This window comes from Episyrphus balteatus, chromosome 4 (genome assembly GCF_945859705.1).
Source record: "Episyrphus balteatus chromosome 4, idEpiBalt1.1, whole genome shotgun sequence".
NCBI lineage: Eukaryota > Metazoa > Arthropoda > Insecta > Diptera > Syrphidae > Episyrphus > Episyrphus balteatus.
Window position 1 is genome coordinate 46,985,767 of NC_079137.1, and position 26,137 is coordinate 47,011,903.

The 26,137-nt window shown below is 30.8% G+C and overlaps 1 protein-coding gene across 5 annotated transcripts in view; it reads left to right on the top strand.

Annotated features, from left to right (window-relative positions):
• Positions 1 to 26,137, top strand: part of LOC129920091 (mitogen-activated protein kinase kinase kinase kinase 5) — a 108,035-nt gene that overhangs the window by 59,266 nt on the left and 22,632 nt on the right. For all 5 annotated transcript variants that reach the window (XM_056001270.1, XM_056001271.1, XM_056001272.1 and 2 more), the window contains 4 exons: positions 13,442 to 13,540; positions 22,134 to 22,429; positions 25,624 to 25,711; positions 26,032 to 26,092. In XM_056001270.1, the coding sequence (XP_055857245.1) occupies positions 13,442 to 13,540; positions 22,134 to 22,429; positions 25,624 to 25,711; positions 26,032 to 26,092 (544 nt within the window). The remainder of the gene's footprint in view (positions 1 to 13,441; positions 13,541 to 22,133; positions 22,430 to 25,623; positions 25,712 to 26,031; positions 26,093 to 26,137) is intronic.

Consider the following 26,137-nt stretch of genomic DNA (forward strand, 5'->3'; position numbering starts at 1 on the left):
AGAATAAATTAATTTCAGCAGACATTTCATCATAAGATAATTTATCACGTGCCAAGGGCATACTATTCTATTGGAACAAATTCATCTTAAAACAATTAGTCTTTTGAACAGGGTCACTTTTATGTGTTTACAATTTTTATTTTTATTTTCGCTTAAAATACAGGAAGAAAAATCGAAGAAATTTGGATTTTTAGAGATTTTTGAAATATATATATATATATTTTTTTTTAACTGCGCCGTTTGGATACAAAAAAAAATATATTAAAAATTTGTAGGCTTTCTCGTGAAAGATAATTCAAAGAAAAAACTTTTAAGCTTATATTTGTTGAAATTGAACACATAGTAAAGAAGCTGCGAAATAATAAGCGAAGGGAAACAATCATTTTTTCATATAAAATTCATTTTTTCTTAACAACTTCAACCGATTTGAGCGAGCCAAAGACGAACGATATTATAATATTTTTTAAAATATTACTAAACCTTAGACCCAAATACAACTTTTATTAACAACACTATTACATTGTAAAATTAGAGTACTTATTTTCGGCCATACAAAAGTGACACACCCTACTGTTTAATCACCCGATGCCTTTATAGGGCATACTTTGAAGTGCATCGGGTGCAAGGCATTCGATTTTTTCTGACCTGTTCGAAAAAGTTTTTTTTTTAATAGAAATCACAGTATATTTTTCTAATAGTTTTTTGTGCGCTGAGCTTGAATACGAAGTCAGAAAAATTCTATCACATCACGTTTTTGAGATATTAATATGCTAAAACATCACAAAAATAGTGTTTTGGACGTTCAAAATTCAATATCTCAAAACCTTTGCACGTTAGAGCTATTCTAGATTCAAATTAAGAAGGTCAAAGGCCATTAGAAAATTATAATTTGGTTTGTATGGAAAATTATTTCTTGCCAATATTACTATCATTTACGGAAAAATCGATCTTAAAAATGTTTTTTTTTTGTTTTTTTTTTCAATTTTACTCAATATTTTCTGAAAAAAAAAAGTATTGTTTTTCTACATAATCTTAAAAAACAGGTTTTAAACTAAATAACTACACTCCAAACTTTACAAAAATCTAAAATTTTTTCGGTAACTTTTTTGATTGAAAAATAGGCTAAATAAAGCTACTAAAGTGTTTTCTGTGTTTTCATGTAAGCAAAAGGTACAAAATGGGACCTAGAACACTGCCTTGTGGTACCCCATCCAATTGTCTTTTCTTCAAGAGCTTTCTCATTGACATCGGTGATACTAAGCGTTTGATCAATTGTCTAACTGGTGGTCAGGTATAACGTATAAGAGATTTTTCTCCAATTAATGGTTAAGAACGCTAAAAAATACTCTCTCAAAAACTTTCGATAGGTATTACAAAAACAATGTTACGAAAATGTAAATTTTTTGCGAATGTACCAGTGTTTAGCCAAAATTTAAAGCCAACACATGAATTTCAAATTTAAGTCAAATTGATGCGATGTAAGGTTTAGAGAATTGTACCTTTAGGGGGTTCAATTCTTTTTAGAAACCTTCATTTCAAAATTTGTACATAATATAAAACTTCAATAATTTCAATTATTTTAAATGGCTTTTGATATTCCACTTGGCGTAAAAGAAACATTCAAAGCTTTTTATTAAACAAACAAATTTTCATGAAATATTTTCATATAACACAAACAAACACTTATATTTACACGTCTTCGCCGCGTTCCACAATTATCGACATCTTTCTTTGGCATAAGTCATTTCATCCATTTTGATGTTAGTTTAGTTAAAATTTATGGAATGAGGGCGTTGTATTTTGATGACGAGACATTCATTTTTGTAAAAGTTTAAGGACTTTTTTTTTAATATTCTTCAACATCCGGTTATATGGAAATGATGACTACACTTACATCCTTTCTGCCTAGCAAAAAACAAATAAAAAAGGATGAAGTACTTGTGGTGGAATAATAATTTAAAAAAAAAAAAAACATTTGCACACAAAAAGTCTTGTTATGTGGATAAGAAAACAGTTAAATAAATAAATATATTCACATTCACTTACATTTTTCCTTAAGTATTTTGAAATTAAAAAAAAAAAAAAAACAAAAGAAAATGAAGAATGAAAAGAATAAATTTTTATCAAAATAGGACAACAATGTTGATAGGTATTTTTTATAATAAAATTGTTCAAACGTGATTAACAACAACAACATACTTTATAATTAAACAACAATAAAACTCAAGTAGTTTTATGTGCAAAAGCAGCAGCAGGAGCAGCACTACACTTGTCTACTTGAGTCAATCTATTGAGAACTAAGAACAAAAACAACACTAGCACATATACAGAAAAAAAAGGATTGCATATTATTAAAAAAAAAAATCTCTACGCCAAAGTAGATTTTTATGTCCTACTTTTGTAAAGTGGATACGTACCACCTACTTAGCCGGAGATAAACTCATCAAAATAAAGATATCTACGTCCTTTTGGATTATGAAACACTGCAGTTGTACGTTTTTTTTTTTTCATTTTCATTTTTTATTATTATTTTGATACAAGTGGAGACTAGGTCGATTTGAGTAGTGCGGCTTTGTGCCAAAAAGAAGAAATTTGCTGACTTTGGTAAAGAACAAAAAAAAATAACACAACTGTTCAGATCTTATGGGAGGGATTGAGTTTTTTTTTCTTTTCTTTCTTCAAGTCAAGCTTGTTTTGTTCAGTGTTAAGATAATAGAAGACGAAGTAATGTGTTTGAGATTTGAATCTTTTCAAAAACTATGTCAAATACTTTAAGCTTCCATAGAAATCGGTAAATATTACAAAGCTATTACTAAATTGATTCCTCTTATGTGTTATATCAAAAGAAAATATCGAGGACATTCGTACACAATACTTGTAGTCAGTGGCGTATCCAGAAAAAAATTTGGGGGGCAAGGTGTTTAGTAATCTTAAAAAAAAAAAAAACTTTTTTCGTTCGAACTTTTTCATGTGCTGAATTCAAAACTGTTTACAGATTTATTCCTATCACGTCTAGTTCTTGCGCTATACTCATCACTTTTTTCGGGATAAATGCCCATATTTCAGCAATTTTACCGAAAGTGAAATGGCATCACTTTTGAATTTCACGTGAAATTGATCTTCGATCGATTTCGAAAACTTCGAAATTGCTTCGAACTATCAAAACTGAAGGATCATCCATTTTTATTTTGTTTCTAAAGTTAAATTACTTTATTGGAAAAAAGCAGAATTTAAAAGAAAAAATAAGAAGTCACATTTTGCAAGACATATGAAATATGTAAGTGAAATGCAGAACATGGGCGATATTATTGCAAATTTTCAAAGAAAAATGAATTAGATAACGTGTAAAGCGAATGAGGTTGCAAACACAGAGGCATGATATTTCATGCCTCATGTGTTTTATGTATTTTGTATTAAATTAACAACAAATAAACATTACAAAACAATACAAATATAAGTTTTGATAATATTTTGTCCAAAAATTGGAGATTCATTGAAAAAGATACCAAGTTCACGAGCAGAAACAAAGCGAATTGAATTCCATAAAAAAATCGAAATGAGCGAAAAAATGTAGAACACCTAATTTCACTATCGACAACGCAAGTGAATGCTCAAAAAGTGAAATGCAGAACGTAAAAGTCTCAAAAACTAATCCTGAAAATTCCAAACCTCAACGTCAACTAAGGCACTTACTCAAACAAACACAAACAACCATTTTAGAATTTGGACTGGGCTCGACCATTTGAGCTGCCTCTAAATCTCTACGATTTGCGAAGAAGTTTCAGTTAATCATGTAGATTATGATAAAATCAGCTAAATAGTAACATGATTTTGGAGGCTTGGGGGGGGCTTGAGCCCCCTGAGCCCCCCCCCCTCAATACGCCACTGCTTGTAGTACAAACAATGTATGAAATTTTTCTTTGCAAAAACATTTCGCTTTTTTTGTTTGAATACATATTTGTTTTTAATGTATAAAGAAATTATTGAATTTGCATTAATTTAAAAAAATTTCCGAATTTGACTTCATAGTTATTGCCAAAAACCAATTGTGGGGTGGTGTAGTCGGAGCGACTATGTGTTGATTGATGTGTTAATTTGATAGCTGTTATTATCAAATTTTTTTTTCGGTGCATGTCGCCTTGTCGCGTCGCCGTGTCGCCTTGACGCCATGTCGCCTTGTCGCTGGCAAAAACATTTAGTTCTAAAATATGCTACTTTTAGGACATTTTTCACAAAGCCAGACATTTGGACTTAAAATACAATATTTCTATGTGGGTACATTAACCGGAAACACGTTAGTTTTTGTTTTCGTTGAGAAAACGACAAATTAATGGTTCCTTTAGTTATCCCTCTTCGAGTTCCACATGCATGCGAATTATAAATAAATCAATATTTCCCAAAAGAAAGCAAGCAAAATATAAAAACCAGCAGATTTATACTAATCGTTTCGAAACAGAATTTCTTCAACAACTAAATCGTTGTCAAAGAAAAAAAAAATATCAAAACTAAAGCAATCACTGTCAGTGACAAAGTAAATGCTAAAATCTAATTAATTTTACTATCATACAACATGCAACAAAAAAAAAAAAACAACTAATTTCATATCATTTTCCAGAACAATGAAAATGAAAGCTAAATTTGTGTTATTCAATCTTGTTGTTACATAATATCACAAAAAATAAAAATAAAAACCTCTACAAGTCATGCGAAATTCCCAGCATCAAAAAAGTCTCTATCAGAAAATCAAACGAAAATAATCTGTACTGTTCAATGGTTCCAAATTAATAGCTTCAGTCACAATCTTTGACACCCCTTAAATTTTCACCACGATACATATAGAACCAGAAGACGAAAAGAAAGAAACGACACAACACGACAAGACAAGACAACCAATAAATTACCCCCAACTTTATACCATTTGTGTGTGGTTCTTTCACATTCATTACCTATGCCTCTTAACCATCAAAACCATCCTCCAACCAACCAAACCAACCACCTTTACTAAAAAGGAACCACCTTTCTTAGCCAAAACCACAAATTTTGAAAGTGGAATTGATGTCTGCCTAATTTTTACTCATACAGTTACACCTTCTCCACTCTAACCACTTTGTTGGATCTATAGACGAAAACCTAACCTGCAAAACCACACACACTTACACCTTAAAGTGTTGTTTAGTGTTGGTGGGTTGGTGGAAGGTCGTGCCGTGTCGGGGCGTCATTGTGTCGTCCCAATTCCCACACGTGGGCGCTGCAGCAGTGTAATTTTGTGGCTAAAAACATTCATCGATCTACTTAACCAAAACCAGAAAATGCATTTTACAAGCTTCTTGGCAACACGTTCCACAACTGTATACTGTGAAAATATAACCCAAAACAGCTTTATGAACGAGCAACCAACGTTATAGAGAAAACCTCCAAAAACTAACACTAAACTCGCTTCGTTTTACCCCCCGAGAACCTAAGAAATTCTCTAGAAAATCCTTATTTAATGTCGCTGTCATCGTCGTACGAAAAAAGTAGAAATAAAAAAAAGTTCAAGGTGAGGAAAATCCTTCTTATTCTTAACTTTGTGCCAGAAAGTCAGAGCCAGGTTATGCGAAATGATGATGATGATGAGACTGACTAAACCGCATGATGTAGAGCAATTAACAACCGTATCTGGGATGACACTTTTCATCGTGATGCGCCACATAACAAACACTGAACTCAAGCGGGAATAAATTTGCATGTTTCAAACTATGAATTAATCAGCGGAATTCGCACAGTTCGAGATAAACGATCTGTCAGATGAATTCTTCTTCCTCTATCTCATGAATTGTATTCCAACAGAAGCCTGTAGGCGTTATAAGTTCGTAGTTCGAATTCCAAAATGTTACGAATGTTATGGAGGTTGAATGTTTGTGTTATATTTTTTTGCTGTTTGTGTTTTTTTTTTTATTTCATCATGTTATTCGATAAAAGAAGCAATATATTTTAGCAAATCGATAAATCTTGTGCGACTTTAAATTGAGATTATATTTGCAGAAAATTTGGAGTTCTTTTTTTGGGGTATTTATCTTAAGTGGGAGAAGATTTTGGTAGGTACAAGTATATTTTTATAAGATTGAAGGTTATAAACTTTAGGAATTAGGGCGCTTGTCAGTTGTATGCATAATGATTTATTCAGAATTTAAATATGCCCGGATTTGGGATTCAAGTTAAGTTCAATTGAAAAGGAGATTTAGGCTGATTTGAGGAGGTTAAATGAAATATTAGATATAATTTTGTATATTTATTTCAACGTTTTAGATTAATTAATATATTAACAAACTTTGTTTTTATTGAACTAGGATTTAAAGACTATAGGTCCTGGTAAAAACTGCATTTTTTAGATTTTTTGTATTACCTAAATGTATAAAGAAAAAACTTACCTAAATGTGACTACCAAAATTTTCATAAAAAAATATCACAAAATTTCGTCTCCGGGTGAATCTCTTTACGTGCCTTTTAAAAATGACAAGCTAAAGCAGCATTGAAAAATTTTCAATAAAAATTTGGTACAAATCTATAAAAAAAAAAACTATTTCGCACAGAAATACTTACTAGTCCAGTCATTTCGTCGGAAAAAAACGGCTTAGAAATGCAAAATGACCGAAAAAGTTAAATTTTGGATATGTTGTAGGGGATGCTTAAAAAAGCTAAACTTGAAGTTTTCGACCAAGATTTCCTATGAGCTTTTTTCGCCATTTTGTAAAAAGCAAACCGCTCCACAGTGTGTCGTCCCCTTATGATAAATCAATTTTTGTTTTTGTTAAAAATTAATATTTTTGCTATTAAAATATAATTTAGAAGTGTCAACTCATATGAAAACATATTTATCTTAGAAAATAACCTAGGTTATGTATTCAAAATAAGCTCCGAAACTATTTTGAGGAATTTATGTGAAAAAAATTTAATTTTTAAACTTAATTTAAAAAAAAATATATAAAATCATATCGATAATTTTTTTATACTATTTTGCCTTAGGCCTATACTTAATATTGGCAAAGTTTGGTCTGCTTCTGTTTGCGATTACCAGAGATATTCACATTTATGTGCTACGAGTCAAGTACTCAAAATAATTCATTTTTTGCGAAACATCTTCAAGGGGATCACAAAAATGAAAAAATCGATGTTTTTAATAATTTTTAGCCATACACAAGTAACAAAAAGCTGTTCATGTAATTAAAAATATTTTAAATATTGTTTTCAACAAGAAAAAAATTATATTTTTCTGCATACTAAATTTTTAATGTAATTACTTGACCCGGCCACGCTCTACTGTGTATTATAGCGTACTTACCAATCTCGCCGATATAAGAATTTACGAAAATGCAAATAAAACGTTATTTCAAAATTTGAAAGCGATTGACAAAAAACTATTCGAGATTTGCTATGAAACGCAAATAAACATACGATTTTTTTGTATAGAGAAGATAAACAAAACAAGTTGACTTCAACTTAAGATTTCTCAAAGTAGAAAAAAGATATTGAAAAGATTTAAACGGGCTTTAAAAGAAAACATTTAGTTCTTTTAGAAACTGTCACAAATTTATTTAAAATAAATCACCACGTTCAAGAACATAACCTCAAAAACTGTTAAAAAACGACATTTCAGATTTTCTAACGGGAATATTTCAAAAACGTGATATGATAGAATTTTTCTGACTTCGGATTCGAGTTCAGCACACCAAAATCCTTACGAAAAGTATATTTTTGTTTATATATAAAAAAAATTAATTTTGCTCACAAGTGGCTTCTTCAATAAATGTTAATTTCATAAATTATACTAAAAAAAAAGTAATAGGTTGTTTAATTTGTTAATTTGTAATTTTTTTTTCGATTCCTGCCATAAAAACACGAAAAAAGATATTAAAACTCCAAAAACTTAGCTGCAAGTATTTATGATAAACTTTTGTATGGGCTCGACACACTGTGCGCTCGTTCGGTTGTAAAAATATACAGATTAAAGCAAGTAACAAAATGCACACTCGATACAAAAAGCCGGTAAACTGTGTTACAAAATTTGGTTTAAAAAAAACCATTACATACAAAGTGATTGTTTTTGTTTACAACCGAACGAGCGGCTTGCTTGGCGGTGGTCGCGCACCAAACGACTTTGCGGCTAGGCTAGCTGAAGGTTGTAATTTTTGTCAAAAAAAAAAAAAAATAAATACAAATACGAAATTGTAAACATTTTTGACTCTTTTTTTATCGATATCTTGAACACGGTTCATGATATGCAAAAAATGTGCATGCATGAATTGTAGAACATGGTAAAAGCTACAAAAAAGATCTTTGTTAAATTTTCGTATCTCGACGGATAGCCGAGTTATTTTCAACAAAAAAAAAAAATTTATCCTTTTTTTTTTTTTCAAAATAGCGGAAAAACCTTAAAGCATCCCCTGCAACATATCCAAAATTTAGCTTTCTCGGTCATTTTGCATTTCCAAATGTATATAATGACTGGACTATACGGATTGTTCGATTAACAAACTAACTAGAACAACATTTATGAGCAATTGAAGTGTTTATTTTTTTTTAGTAAAACAAACTAGCAACTATTTCAAATTAGTGCAATAAACCCAAAAAAAAGTTTGCTAATTTTTTTTATGGAGCCTTGGACTAACGCGTTCACTAATGAAATTTGTATCAAATGATAGCTTAAATTGAGAACATTATTTGGGTAAAATATTTTCAAAATCGTTAGTGGCGTTTTTGAGATATTGGGTCATATGCATTAAAAATAGTAAATGCTTTTACTTGAAAAACTGTAAAGTATGAAAAATTTAGAAAAATCTGTTTTTTTTTCGAAACATTTCATAACGTTTTAGTACCAAATGAATGATCAGAGTAATACCTTTTGACTGATGTAAAAATATCAATAAATAAAAGACTATAAAATACACTTAAATTCAGCTAACAATCTCTTCTATCTAAAAAAAATGACATCTCTTAAATATAAACAACTACTTGGCAGCCAATAATTGCGTTCATACAGAATTTAGCAAGAATTTTGGAATGCATAACGACCATGTTTACACCAAAATACGTGAAACTTTCAAAAAAATTAGATTTTTCTTTACTGTTTTTGAAAGAAAACGTTTAGACTTTTTCAACAATGTATGAACGTTGGTTAAACCACCTAGGCTGTATAAGTTCAACAATTTCAAAAATTATTTTTTCTCTCTTAAAAAATAGTTACCTTCAAAGTATTTTTTATGAAAATCAATTTGACTAAGAAAAAAAATTTTAAGTTTTGATGAAAGTTAAAAAAAAATTATATTGTCGGCTAAGAGTGCAAACTTCCTAACTGCATAAAATTGATTTAAAAAATTAATTAAAAATACAAAAAGCTTGAAAATCTTATCAATTACATATATTTAATAGCATAAGAATAACTCTAAATATTGTTTTGGAATAATTTATTTTGAAATAATTTATTTTTTGAGGAGTGCAAAAATGGATTAAGCTGTTAGTTCTGACGATATCGGACTCCATGTAGACTTTCTTCTGTTGCAAAACAATAATTGGTAAATTGTATCGTTTTATTTTAAAATCAAAGCGGTTAACCAACTGAAACCAACCAATAGACGTCGGTAAACATCGACCAAAATAAGGCGTCTTAGTAAGGGTACGACAGATCTAACTGATGAGCCCACTGTCGTACCTGGGCGAAACGCTTTATAAATTTGGAGTTGAGGTCACTTGAACTTTAAAATTGAATTATATTCAATCGCTCCACTTAAAATAGAAATAATTTAAATAATTTTTATTATTTTTGTTATTTTTTTTCTTCGTTGTTACTCATTATTTAAAATGTTGGGACATAAATAAATACACACGTTTAAGTTGACTTATTAATAAAGGACTAAGGTCCTATGTGAATATCCATATACAAACACGTATATGAACATTATCACTTCACTTTAAAAACAAAGAAAATGTATGCTCATTTCTTTCCAAATGATATTTAAACAACAAAATTAAGGTCAAGTATGTATTTTCCAAGACATTAACCATCAAAACGAAAACTTCCTTTCTTTCAAATAGTAACCTCAACATAAATCATTTCACCACAATTTTTGTATTCATCCCAAAATACAATTAATTACTTTCAGTCAAAATGATAAATATCTTCAAACTATTTCCAAGTATAGTCCTTTTTTTTCAAGTTTTTTTTTTTTTAACTTTTTTTCTTCTTAGAGTTTTGGTTAATTGATAAAATTATGCACAAAGCAAAAACAGACATAACTGATTGACTATATTTTCTCTTTATTTTATGAAGATAAAAATTCTTAACTTAAAAACAACTTTCAATTGGCTCTTGAAAAAAAAATATTTAAAAAAAAACAGGACTAAATTCTTTGTCTCCGTGGCTTTAACAGCACTACTTGTCAAGTTTTTCTTTTCTTCTTTCTAATAAAGAATTTTTACCCCATAGCGCCTTCTTTGAAAAAAAAAAAAATTCTAAACAAAAAAACAAAAAAAATAAAATAAAAGAAACTCCGCGATGCGGAACCTATAAAAGTTTTTTTTTTCTACGCCATATCCTTGACACGAATTTATTATTATTTTTTTTTTTATTTCTTGAAGTTTTCGCGTAGTTTCCTTTTTCTATGTAGTTTTGTTTTATTCTTTAATACAAAAAAAAACTAAATAGAACAAAAGTACGCATAACTCTCGAGAAAATTGATTCAAAATTTAATTTTAACTAAAAAATATTGATAAATACGAATTATATCCCACTTCTGACATTCTGAATTCTTCATTTTCAACATTTCAAATGATACCTATGATACAAATGTTTTTCTATTTCACGAACCATCAGAAATTTAAAACTAACAGACATTTTGTAAGGTTAAAGACCCTTTTCTTAACCAAACTTTTAAAGTCAACTACTTCCACAGGTCAAGTTTTACTTTTGACCTGAAATTGAACTTACCAAAACCTTTTGAAAAACTCCTCAAAATACAATTTATTTATCTTACTTTTTTGACTTCAATTTTAATGACCTTCTTTAACTAATTTGTATTCCAAGTACACCTTGAAATATCCTGGTTTCTTACTTGGCAAGTCATCGCCATCCATAGGTCATAAAAAAAAATCTTTCTTTTCACTTTCCTCTTTTCAATGAGCAGCATAAAGTTTTACAGGTTGACATTAACTTGATTTTAATAAAGTAGGTACTTGTCTTCTCCAAAGATTCTAGCTTTCCTCCCTTTCCCTCTCTCGCTCTCAAATAGCAATATTAGATCTTTGATTTCTTAAACAAATTGTTCTTCGTCGAATTTCACCTTGGTCGATTTACCTGCTCGTGCACTAGTACGAGTATGATGGATATAATAGCTTCTATTTTTTTTTTTTGCTTACCCTGACACCATTAATCTCTTAAGGATCTCTTGTGCCATTCACTTTGAAGAACAGTCTTCTTTGATTATTAACACCATCCTGCCTGCTTGTAGGTAGGTAGCTTTAACTGTACAACATTTACACGCTTTTTCTTAGTCCTTATTAAGTGCCACTGCTGCCGTACCGCTGTCTGCCTATAAGAAATTTCCCATTGAGTTGGGTTTTTGCTGTAAATGGGGCGTATAAGTACGTGGAGGTTCTAAGGTACATGGACTCTGATGAGTTTACATGTAGGCAAGGAAGGCATGTTAAAAAAAAAAACTAGTGTATCCTTAAGATTAAGTGCAAAAGAAAGGAGATATGTAAGTAGAAGGAAAATTTAAATTAGCTGAGAATAATAATTCAAAGGATAGTAAAAATGCAGCAGATGAGATAAAAAATTTATAAAATGAGTTAGTAAGGCTGCATGTACTTGTTGTTCTTGGAAGCTGATTTTTTAAAAAAAATATTGTATAATTTTATTCAGCTACAATCTGAAATAGCAGACGTCATCGTCACAATAAATCACAGTCTAAGAAAGCAAAAGTCAATAAATCACATTCGGATAAATCACAATCCAAGATAGCAGACGTCACTATAAATCATAATCTGAGATAGCAGATGTCACTATAAATCATAAGTCACTGTAATTCACAGTTTGAGATACCAGACGTCACTATAAATCACAGTTTGAGCTAGCAGACGTCAATATAATTCACAATCACAATCTGAGATAGCAGATGTCACTATAAATCATAAGTCACTATAAATCACAGTCTAAGATAGCATATGTCACTGTAATTCACAGTTTGAGATAGCAGACGTCACTGTAAATCACAGTTTGAGCTAGCAGGCGTAGCTATAAATCCCAATCCAAGATAGCAGACGTCACTATAAATCACAATCACAGCCTGAAATAGCACACGTCACTATAAATCACAATCTGAGATAGCAGATGTCACTATAAATCATAAGTCACTATAAATGACAGTCTATGATAGCATTTGACACTGTAATTCACAGTTTTAGATAGCAGACGTCACTATAAATCACAGCCTGAAATAGCAGACGTCAATATAAATCACAATCTGACATTGCAGATGTCACTATAAATCAAAATCTGAGATTGCAGATGTCACTACAAATCATAAGTCACTATAAATCACAGTCTAAAATAGCATATGTCACTGTAATTCACAGTTTGAGATAGCAGACGTCGCTATAAATTACAATCTAAGATCACAGATATTACAATCACGGAGCTCACTAAAAATCACAGTTTGAGATAGCAGACGGCACTATAATTCACAATCACAACCTGAGATAACAGATGTCACTTTAAATCATAAGTCACTATAAATCACAATCTTAGATAGCATATGTCACTGAAATTCACAGTTTGAGATAGCTGACGTCACTATAAATCACAGCCTGAAATAGCAGACGTCAATATAAATCACAATCTGACATTGCAGATGTCACTATAAATCGCAATCTGAGATTGCAGATGTCACTATAAATCATAAGTCACTATAAATCACAGTCTAAGATAGCATATGTCACTGTAATTCACAGTTTGAGATAGCAGACGTCACTGTAAATCACAGTTTGAGCTAACAGACGTAGCTATAAATCCCAATCTAAGATCGCAGATATCACTATAAATCACAATCACAGGCCTCACTAAAAATCACAGTCTGAGATAAAAGGCGTCACTATAAATCACAGTCTGAAATAGCAGATACCACTCTAACTATAGGATATTTTTCCTAGAAACTTTTATTTTTTGTATGATAGTTTTATGGAGCCTTTATGTAGTTCCATCACAAGTGTACAAAAAAAATCTCTACTAGAGTGCTTTTCTTCTTTAATACAAGTTCAGTGTATTCTTGAGGGTGTTTTTTTTTTTTATATCCTAACTTATGGAAATCTTTTGAGAATATTCTTATGTAAAATAATAAAAAAAATTCTTTACAATGTAACTATAGCACTTTTACATTTTTTCTATTTTTGTTTTTTTTTTTTTTTTCAGGAACACCTTATTGGATGGCGCCAGAGGTAGCAGCTGTTGAACGGAAGGGTGGTTACAATCAATTATGTGATATATGGGCGTGCGGAATTACAGCTATTGGTAAGATATTACTCGTGTTTCCTTTTTTTTTTCTTCTTTATTTTTATCTAATCGTTGTGTCCAAAAAAAATAAATGAAATATTGGGTTTTGTTAAGTTTTGGGTTTTAAATAAAATTTATAAAAGGTTGGCATAGTGATATAAATTATATCGATTAAACCCTTACAAAATATAAGAATAAGGGTGCAATCAAAAAGTTCTTAGAGTCTTTTCTTATGTTGTAACTTTTAGAGAGAGAGCCTTACATAGAATTTGATGTAATAAATCTTCAACTGCGATTCAAAATGATTTAGCTAATTTCTTTTGAAAGAAATTTTAATAGCTTGTAATAAAATTAGTTAATTTAGAACATACGCGTATGTTGTTTATTGTTTTGAGTTTGTATTTTACCTTGTTTTTAATTTGTTTTTATTAGAAGAAAAAAAAACTGATTTATTACATTTTAAGAAGCATTTTTCAGTTTGTATCCTCTAGATTTAAATCAAACAAAGTCCTTTTAAACAAAAACCACTGAACACATAAATATTCGTCGTTGGGTGAAATAATTTATGTTGGTTTAGTTCACTTTTTGTAAAAGTTTTCTATATCTATAGGTTTAAAGGTAATAATAAAAGGTATATGAAGAATAATATTTCTAACTATGATAGATATTATTGCAAAACTTTCTTGCATACCTTCATACCTTAATATTTCATAGTAAATCCTATATAAGTTTATGATATATTATATTTAGTTTTCTTTTATATCGTTGTTTAAAGGCAAGTTTTCCTTTGAAATTTCAACACTTTTTTCGATTTTTTATTTCACACGGTTTTTTATTTAAGAATAAAACAGAAAGTCAAATCCTAAAATTGTTCTCTTCTCTCTGAATCTACTTAACAACTTAACTGTCCCCATAGAAACTCATTATAAAACCTTATACGTCCATCATTATTCTCATCAACAACTCTATAAGTCCCATGAAGCACATTGGATTCATATAATTTATTTTTTCCCTTGCCACCAGAGTCCAATGAGTCATATATGATACATACAAATATTTTCATAAAATAGAATTTACTGTCCCCATACAAACTCCTTCAAAATCATCTCTATACGTCCAGTACTTTTTTTCAAGAATAAGCATTACTATTTACAAATAATGCAATTAGAATTGGTTTCTTACCTGAGTAATTGGTAAATATTGTTTAAAAAAGGGTTTAGTTTTATGCTCCTATATGATTCATGGACGTATGATATTTGACTTTCATCGCCACAAGTCCAATGAATCATATAGGAGCATAAAACTAAACCCTTTTTTTAACAATATTTACCAATTACTCAGGTAAGAAACCAATTCTTATTGCATTATTTGTAAATAGTAATGCTTATTTTTGTAATGAAAATGTGAAAAACTGACATTGATACCGTATAGGCTAAAAAAGTTATAACTTATAAGGGTCAAATGGCCATGGAAATCAGTTTTTCACAAATATCTCGCGACCTATTTCTCGGAGGTCATCAGAGGGCATGGTTCGTCGTAAAACTATATACAATCTAAAATCAACCGTTTTGGATGTAGAGCGCAGAGAAGATGAACTAGATTGCACTTACATTTACTTATGATTATTATTTTTATACGGATTCTCTTAAAAAAGTGCAAAAATGTACACATTGGGATAAAAAGTAATAAACAAAAAAGAAAAAAAAATTGTTTGGAAATTGTGTACCTATGTTTCCCTTACTTCTTAGCCCTTACAACAGCCTTGGGGAGTAAAAAATAAAAATTAAAAGCACGCATTAGTTGTTTGGCTCTCTAATTAAAAAAGTATTCTGTAGGAAAATTTTGAATTTAAAAAAGAAAGATAATATAATTTAATGTCAAAAACGTCCTTGCAAATTTTCTGTAAGATGAGTCGTTTTCGAGGTATTGATCAAAACGTATTTTACAAAAAGGCTGGCGTGTGGAAAGCCGTACAAGACAAAACACATTATCAAGCCTACCTACCCATTCAATAATTGTGGATCGTAGTTAAAAAAATATTCTTCCATATCGATACCTTCCCGTAAGAATGTATTATATACATATGTTTACATATAACTTCTCCCAAAATAAAAAAAAAAAATCTTTAAAAAAATCAAAGATTTTTTTATGAAATAACTTTTTTTACTCAAACATTTTTCCAATTTTATTTGCAGTTTGGGAAAGTATTTCTTCTTTTCCTATACACATTCATGAATAAATTATGCTCTATAGACATATTTTCATATAGCAAACACGTTTTTAGAAACACGTCTTTATGAATCATATATGACTCATGGACTCTAGAAACACGATACACAAAATATTCTATGAGTCAAATATGACTCATGGGACGTGGAGTGATGAATCCTTCAAATAAACAAAATAATATTGAACGTAGAGAGGTTTTTTAATCAGATTTTATGGGGACAGTGAAGTTGTTTTTAGTAAAATATGTATATGAGTCATATATGATACATGGGACTCTGGAGGCTTGTGACAAAATATATATTTTGAGTCATATGGGACTCATTGAACAGTTAAGCTGTTAAGAATAAAAAAAAACTCAAGAATTAAATTCGTTGAATTTGAACAAATATTTCCAGTAAATAACTTCTTGGCACATAAAATTTAAAGAAAAACTCTGTTGTTAAAAAACATAAAATTTAAAGAAAAATTTGGACCGACAAAAAGCCAAAAAAAAAAGCAAAAACACAATACATACATAATTGAATGAAGTAATTAAAAAAAGGCCGTTTTTGAAATGTTTTCTTCTTTTTTTTTGAAAATATATGTGCCTTTTTTTTAAATAAAAAAAATTTCCCTTCCACATTCAACTATATTTTGTGTAGAAATTTTAAATTCACTCTTGTATATTCTGAAAAATTATTTATTGCTGAGATATTCATAGTTTAATTCAAAATAATAGTCAGAAGCATTTTGGACGCGTTTTAGACGCGTTTCGTTCGGACGCGTTTTGAACGCGTTTCGGAAGCGTTTTAAACGCGTTTCGGAAGCGTTTTGGACGCGTTTCGAACGCGTTTCGGAAGCGTTTTGGACGCGTTTTGAACGCGTTTAGGACGCGTTTTAGGTGGTGCTTAACATTTAATACCCATCTAAATTAAAAGAAAAATCACCGCCAAAAATAACTCAGCAATTGACAAATGAAGACAAGTAAAATCGGTGCAACGACGCACAAAAAAAACCTTTTAGTAGTGAATATTTCGAGTTTAGGATATCTCCCGAAAAAAATATTAAGTTAAAATTACTTGTGTTAACATTTCCAATCTATTAGGTGTACCGTGTTTTTTTACTTTAGTTTGAAGAAAATTTAAAATAAATATCAGTTATTTAAAGGTATTTTTTTTTTATAAATCAAATTTTGAATGTGCATTTAAGTTATAGAAAATAAAAAAACACTTCTTAAGTCCTCTTGATTGCATACAATTAAAATTAAATCAGATCTTTACATCAAACAAGAGCCGAGCAATTTGTTTTTTTTTTTTTTTTTTTTAATTTAACTTATAGGAAAAACAAAATTTATTCTCTCTTAAAAATACGGCAGAAACACGTTTATTAAAGTTTAAAAAAATTCAATATCTCAAAAACCTGGATCGTTAGACAAATGCATATCGTCGGTCTCATGAGAAAACCTCGTAACTCCCAAAATCAAAATTTTACAGGAGAGACGAAAGAGTAAACAAACAACAGAGTAGTTGGGAAGAAACGCGCTGTGCAAAATTTGAATTAAAGTCTATTTAGAGATTCGGAATGACCCCAAATTTTCTGGGTTGCTTCGCTGACATATTTTCTAAAGAATGGCATTCAAAAGTCATTTTTGAAAAAAAGTGGAGTTACGAGGTTTTCTTATGAGACCGACGATATGCTAAAAAAATGCGTATTTTGTTTCTGGTCTATCAAAAAAGCTGGTTCATGGATTTAAAGTTATTTCAAATAATTTTTGAATATTGATCTAGCCTAATGATCTGATGAAGAATAGGAAATACTACGGGACAATATACCAAATTTTCAAAATTCAAAAACGATCTTAAACAACTATGAATAGGTACAAATTAGTCTCATCAAATGGTACTTTTTATGATCTATTTAGAAAGGAGCATTTAAAAAAGGTGAATAATTGGTGAATTTAATAACTTCATACTTACAGTGGCGACAAAATAAATAGCACATGTACCCTAAAATTTCTAAAATGAAAGTTTTTCGCACTTTTTTAACTTATGCCCCATAGGGGGCATTTCCAAATGCCCCATACGGAAATTCCCCGCGTGGGGCAGTTGAAATGTGACCCGCAGTATAAAATATAGACTGTTAAGGATGATGGGGCTAGTATTCTTGTTTGGGGATGTTTTTCTTGGCATGGTGCGGGGACATCGGATAGAGGGTATTATGGACCACCTTAAGTACAAGGAAATCCTAAGGGACACTATTCTACCTTTTACTGAGAAGGAAATGCCTTTAAAGTGGACATTTCTACAGGCTAACGATCCAAAACATAAGACTAAGTCTGTGAAACAATTGCTATCCGCCCAAAAAATTGGTGTTATGGAATTACCAAGTCAGTCCCCAGATCTGAATCCTATTGAGGACTTGTAGAGTGACGTGGGAAAAGCGATTAACAGGTCTGATACCTCAAATTTGGACAAACTTTGGCAGGAATTTCGACGAGCTTGGTATTCAGTACCTTTTGAGCGATTTCGGAGTCTTGTTACGTCTATTAACTGCTGGTTTTATGCTGTGATAAATAATAAGGGTTACCCAACCAAATACTAGTTATTTTCGTTTAACTGTGTTAAAATTTTTGTTAATTTGTTTTTGTTTTTAGAAAGTGTGCTATTTATTTTGTCCTAAAAAACTTGAGCTGTATTAATGATTTTGTTGTTATTTTTTGTTAAAGAATTCAATGTACTTAATTTCTTTTTTAATAAATCAAATATATCTATGTTCTTAGGTTAGGTTAGGTTAGGTTAATAGGGTGGTGCACAGCTAAGCTGTTGCATACACGGGGGCCTGTTGGTCCATTGTGATACCCTCTTATTTTAAAAATCGCAATGATGTTCCTAAACTGGTCTATCGGTTTACAAAGACTGGCTCATTAACGAACCATCCTGTACTCTCAATAAATTTTCTCATGTTAGCCATTGGTACCTGCGCTAGATCGTCCAGTTCATCCACGAACCTCGTTCCAAAGAAACGAAGTCGGTTTGTTTGGAGGTTTGGACATTCGCAGAGCAGGTGTTTAATGGATTCTATCTCCTCTACATCTTGACAGCTCCTACAGAAATCAGGTGCAAATACACCCATTCTAATAGCCATTGTGCCAATGGCACAATGACCCGTTAGTACACCTATCAAGACTCTAATGTTCTTTTTGCTCAGGGATAATAAATACCGAGTTTCTTTTTCATTGGTTTTGGGCCATAAACTTCTAGAAATAATGCAATCGTCCCTAGTTTTCCAGGTGTTATTGATTTGTTCTCTAGTCAATAGGTCTATTCTCCTTTTGAGCACACCGATAGGGATATCTGGTCCCTTTGCTAATTGGATGCTAATATTCTCATTTGATGCTGAGCCTAACCTAGCTAGTTCATCCACTATTTCATTCCCTTCTATTTTGCTATGTCCAGGAACCCAGCAGAGTTTAACTTGGTTAGTGTAGCAAATACTATTTATTCTTTTCCTGCAGTTTAAAACCGCCTTGGATCTTATTGTCTCACTGTCTAGAGCTTTGATAGCAGCCTGACTGTCCACAAAGAATGTAATCTCCGAGGAGATTAGTTTTTCTTTGAGTACCAATTCTGCCGCTTTCTCTATAGCAAAAATTTCAGCCTGAAAGACACTACAATCGTCTGGGAGTCTGAATGATTCTCTAATATTGAGAGGTTTGCAGAACACCCCAGCTCCTGTTCCTGATTCCATTTTTGAACCATCAGTGTAGAAGGGTATTCCTTGTTTGCTGATAAGCGAATTGTGATCCCATCCTTTTCTTTCTGGTATTAAAATGGAAAATTTTTTATTGAAATCTATCAAGGGTGGAATGTAATCTGTAGTCGCTTCCAATCCAGGAACTGTGTCGTATCTTTGCATGATAGACCCATGACCATAAGTGTTTTGCTTCCAGTAGCCCAGTTCTTTTAATCGAAGTGCGCTTTTGGCTGCCGTGCATCTTATGAACTCGTCCAGGACTGGAAGGTCCAAGATCATTTCTAAACCTGCTTGTGGCGTAGACCTTTGTGCCCCTGTAATCCCTATACACGCTAATCTCTGTACTTTGTTAAGGTTCTTGAGATAGCTTGATTTCTCAACAGCTTCCCACCATACGATCGAACCATAGGTAAGTATGGGGCGAATAATCGCCGTATACATCCATTGGATGACTTGAGGTCGCATACCCCATCGTGCACCAAAGGTTTTTTTGCAAGTGTAGAAAGCGCATAGTGCTTTTTTCATTCTTTCTTCGGTGTTACGTTTCCATGTAAGCTTGGAATCTAGGATTACTCCAAGATATTTAGCTTCTTTGGAAAGTATCAGAGGAATATCATCAAGTTTAGGAGGATTAAAGTCCCCTTGTTTCCTTTTCTTCGTGAACAGAACCAATTCTGTTTTAGTGGGGTTAACCCCAAGACCATTTTGGGCTGCCCAAGAAGATATTTCTTTGAGTGCGCGTTCCATAATGTCTCCGATGGTGGTAAGAAACTTACCTGTTATCAGAACTACTATGTCATCTGCATAAGCTACTATTTTTATACCTTGACTTTTAAGTTTTGTAAGAATTTTGTTAACCACAAGGATCCAAAGGAGAGGCGAAAGAACCCCTCCTTGTGGAGTACCCCTAGTTACTGTTTTCTCTACAGTACTATTTCCCAATTGTGAGTAAATGATTCTGCCATTTAACATTGTATGGATCCAGTCTACTAAAACTGAATCAACTCCAATATCGACTAGACAGTATTTTATTGATTCTGTGTTAACGTTGTTAAACGCTCCTTCAATATCTAAAAATGCTGCTAGTGTATGTTCCTTGTTTTCAAGACTTTTCTCAATATGAGAAACTACCTCGTGCAATGCAGTTTCCACTGACTTGCCTTTAAGGTAAGCGTGTTGGTAGTTGCAAAGGTTGTTAGAATTGAGAAGTTCCCTAATATGCAGATCAATGATTCTTTCCAGTGTCTTAAGGAGAAACGAGGAAAGACTTATTGGTCTATAATCTTTTGCAGTTGAGTGTGTCGGTTTTCCAGCTTTTGGAATAAAGACCACTTTAACTTTTCTCCAACTCATAGGGACGTATCTAAGTTTAATACAACTAGTGAAGATAACCCTAAGCCATGGTGCTATTACATTTAAAGCGTTTTGAAGAAAAGCTGGAATTATCTCATCTGGTCCAGCAGATTTATAGGGTTTAAACGAGTTGATTGCCCAGATAATCTTCTGCTCTGTAATAATCTGTTCTATGTTTAATTCTTGGTGTGTGGATTCAAGCAGGTTCGATTGCTTGGAACCAGGAATATCGGTATTTTTACAGCCAGGGAAGTGTGTTTCCATAAAGAGTTCAAGTGTTTCTTGGCTCGAGTTCGACCATGATCCATCAGGATGCTTAATGTAACCCGGTGTCGTGGGGTTAGAAGCAAGGACTTTACGAAGCCTAGCCGCCTCACTTGTGTTCTCAATGGATTCGCAGTGCCTAGCCCATGAATCCCTTTTAGCCTTCCTCAGTTCTTTGGTATAAAGGTTAAGTTTGGCTCTGTATGAATTCATGTCTCTCTCTAATTATGTTTCTATCTATGTTCTATGTTCTTACTTCCCCATTAATAAAACAGCTCTTTTAAGTTAAAAAAGTGCGAAAAACTTTCATTTTAGAAATTTTAGGGTACATGTGCTATTTATTTTGCCGCCACTGTATTTTGCTGCAACATAAAAATAGAAGTGTTTTTTTTCATTTTTCAAGTGGTTTTTCTCAGACTAGAAAGAGGTTCGAAATAAGAACGAGTGTACCGTTAAAATAAACAAAAACAAAAAAAAAAAAACTGCGTGTTCTAATTTATTGGTTTAATTCTTATCCATAAAGTCCCTTATGCTATGCCTGATTTCAAATGTAATGAAAGTTTCATAACTTAATTTGTTAAGAACCTTTAAGCTTTTTTTTAACTTAAAGTAAAAAAAAAAAAAACTCAAAGCTTCCTTGTTAATAAAAATGCCAATAAACAGTAGAAAATCATTCTTGTTTTTCTTTTTTTTTTCAATTAACTTAAAAGTGTTTTTAACTTTTGCAAACTAGTTCGAAAACTCAATGCTGCCAAACTTCCTCTGAGTTCGGTGTATTGTTAGTTGTCCCCTAGGGGTTATTATCACTTTAGGTTGAGTTGAATTTAAAAAGTTCCCATCGAACTTTTGCGAACAACATTCAAAAAGTATGAACAACAACGATTTACCCATGAGGCATATCAAAGTTTAAACTGCTGTTGGTAGAAATTATATTTAACTTCAATCACATTTATTTTTCTTTCTTTCTAAAGAGAAAAAGTAGCCACCTATAAAAAAATGTTTAAATAATTTATTTTTATTATTTTATATATAGAACTTGCTGAACTCCAACCTCCAATGTTTGATCTCCATCCAATGCGTGCATTGTTCCTAATGTCAAAAAGTGGCTTCAAGCCACCAGCACTGAAAGACAAGGACAAATGGAGTCCAACATTTCACAATTTCATCAAAACAGCGCTAACAAAAAATCCAAAGAAGCGTCCAACTGCCGAACGATTGTTACAACATCCGTTTGTCCAAAGTGAAATGTCCGTTCGCGTTGCCAAGGAATTACTGCAAAAGTATCTTAGCCCGAATCAATTTTATTTCTATTTGGATGGCGATGATGAGGTAAGTAACGCGAGTAACGCAAGTTACTCACAAACTCAATTTGAATTTTATTTAATTTTTAGAAAGAGAATTTCTATTCTCTTTGCAAATCTTTTAAGTTTTTTATTTTAATAAAAATTCAAGTGTTTTGAGAATATTCATGTGGATTAAGGATAAACTGAGGAAGGAGGCCTTAAAATATTCCTTCTTAGTTCTTCGTTGATTTTCTGAATAAATTTGGCCAGTCGCAGGCGTGTCGTCACAGATGGTTGGAATAGATTGCGAAGGAGTAGTGTTTCAAATTTATTTTTATCTTATAAAGTATTCTAAAAGGCTGTTTTTTTTTTTTGTAGACGAAGAAGGAGGATGAGTTAAATTGAAATGAAAATTATTTTGCGTAACACTTCTTCTTCTTCTTTTTGGTAGAGATAAATGAATTCAATGTTTACGATTCCAGGAAATTGGTGATTTAAAAAAAGAAGCGCAAATACAGTTTGCTCTGTTATACTTATTTATATAAATGTGTATTTCTTCTTTATTATATATTATTTTTTTTTTTTGGTAGTTGTTAGCATAATGTCAATATTAGACCAACAGAAAGATAACGAAAATCGATTGGGAAAAAAGTTTTTTTTTTTTATATTTTAATGGATGAAACGTGTGCACGAACAAATTTCAGGAATACAAATAGAAGAAACAAAATTGAAAACTTGAAGGAAGACGATGACTAATAAACTATTTAAAGTAGGAAAGTATGGATTGGTTATGAAGTTGTGACTGTTAAGATCTTACATTTTGAATGTTTAGAAGTTGAAATATATTTATTGTACTGCAATAATAAATTGAATTTTTGGGTTTTGCCCTATGACAGATAGCTGTTTTTGAAATGTACAAAACAACTTTAAAGCATATTTTCTATAGAAAAAAATTCAAATTTTCATGTTATTTAAATTTTTAGAAGAGTCTGAGTCTGAAGTTATGGATTTGTTTTGTTTTTTTTTTTTATCTATTGACAAGAAAAATAATAACTTTTTACAGCATTGGTGATAGATATAATTTTATATGATTTTTTAAATAGTCTTAAAAAATTATATCATAACTTTATAAGGACGTCGATATTATGTACGAGTATTTTGATTTAGACCCAATTTATTTACTCTCCATTACATTTAAAAGATATAAAAATCTGTCGAATAGTATAATTTTTTTTTTTTTATTTTCTAAAGGCAAATGTATTCACACTCAATTAAATGTTAAGTCGCCATTTTAAATGGAAAATTTTAAATTTCGTATGCGATTTGACAAATTTTCAATTCTTAATATAATGGAATGTAAATCAATTGGGCTTTAAAGTGATTAAAGTTACTGTAACGTAAGTGTAAGTGTTTTGGTGAAAATTTTTGGTGCATTTAGTAATCATTTATTTTTCCTGATAGAAAATTCAATAGCATAATATACTGCGCCACAGCCCGTGACTTGAATAGAAACATCAATTTTGCTTTAGAAAAAAGTGATCGGCTCTTAGATCAGGCTTTGCATTTTCGAAAAAAGAACTTTTAGCAAACAATGTTGTAAACACACCAAAAAAAAAACAAAAACCAAAACAGAAACCTATTTGCGTTTCTTGCATTGTTTCACAAAAAAAAAAAACAGTGTTTATTTTCCTTCACTTTAGGTAATAAAAACACTCAAAAACACAAATTATAAAAAAAAAATTATGAAAAAACATGCTTCAAAGTTTTCTATAGAAATGTTTTATAGGCTCAAAATAATTTAAATTGGAGGTTAATAGATAAATATTTTCATAATTTTCATAATTTTCATGTGTCCGTGTTCGAATTGGACAAATTGATTATGAAAATATTTTTCGATATTTTTTTTTCTACTATTAAATGTTATTTTCCAATAGACATACAATTTGTCCCAGTCAATGCCACAAGTCAAGATAGTTCTTATTTCCACTTCTTCAAATACTCGTTTACCTTAATGAGAATTCATTTAAAAAAAGACGTTTGCATTTCTTACTGCATCGTCTAGTTCTAATGGTCTATAAGAAAAGTCATTAATACCATTTTTTTTTTTTTTTTCAATTTTTATTGATATTATTTTTTAAGAGATTCGAGTGCTCGATACCACTCCTAAGTTTTTTTTGTTAATAATTCTATAAACGCCCTTTAGTTATGAGTGCTTTAAGAATATCGACTTTAATGTTGAAATTCCATTCCTGGTAATTTTTGATAAATCCATATTAGGGTGGTCCACGGTTGTATGGGAAAAATAAAATTTTCAAATAAACATTGGGCCACCCCTTAGTTTGGTTCCACATAATATTATTATCATACTGTTGAATTTTCAGCCGTCTATCTTATATAGAAGGGGGTGCTGATCGATATTGAAAATTGTATTTTTTTGGAAAAAGTAAAAAAAAAATATATTTTTTTTTAGGTTAAAATTTGCTTGACAGTTGTGGTTGTTGTACTTATTCTGAAAAAAATATCGAAAAAATAATTTCTTAGGCTACTTCCAAGAAATTATTATTTCACAACGTTAATGTTATAGATAAGTGGAACAAATTGAATAAGTGAATTAAATTACTGAATGATTATAATCAGATATTATGAAAAAGGCACTTAATCATCAATTCAACATCAATATAAAATTCAATATTTCTCTTTTTTTTATTTTTTATTCATATTTATTTTTCCAAACAAGAAATTTAGCTTTATAATATTATTGTTTCGTTAATAGCTGTTATCTTAAAATTTCAATAAAAACAAATTTTGTCAACAAATCTATATCTTTTTACAATCGATATGAACTGACTTGCTTATAATGTGACGTAATATGAGCTAATTAAATCGCAATTTTTTTTTAATCTTTCGCAAAATCATTGCAAAATAAATTATCTGAATGACTTCTTATTTAATACTTTTTTTTAACTTTTTTTGTGATAACAAAAAATAAACGAGACACAGATATATTTTTAAAACTAAATGTAAAAAAAATGTTACTCATACACCACCGTGTACCTTATCAAAACTAGATATACGATAAGAGTTGTGTATACACAATTTATCAAATCTTGTGTATTATCTAACAGTTTTGAATATGATTTATCTTTTATTATTTATTTTAAATAACTAAGTTAGACATTCAAAAATACCAAAATTAGCTAATTTGCATATGATAATGTCTTTTTTTTTTAATTTTTTTAGACTGTTGCTGGTGTACCACAAAGAATAGCTAGTAAAATGACTGCAAGGCCGAATGGTATCTCCCCGCAGAACCATACATTAAGAACAGGTAAATAAGCTGATATTCATAATTGAAAAAAGAAGCAACTTCTTAAGGGCATGATAATGAAAACCTTCGTCTTTTTTGTTTTTTTTTTTATGTAATGAAAAAAAAAAGAATAAAAATAGAATTCCATTTAAACCATTAATTCCTTTTTTATATCTAAAAAAAAAAACTATTTTCTCTTAATTCACAAAAATGAAAATCTAAATCAGACGATGTGCTAATCTTTTTCCAAACTTAATTGAATTTATATAGTTCAATGCTTTCATTCGATTCGTTCGTGCTATTTGACCAATTTTCAAATTCTCTTATTATTTTTATTCTAGCAATGCAAACATCCCAATGGAACGAACGATCATCTAGTCCAGAAACTCTACCAAGCGATATGTAAGTACTTTGATGTTTTTATGCTTTCGTTAATCCTTGGTCATG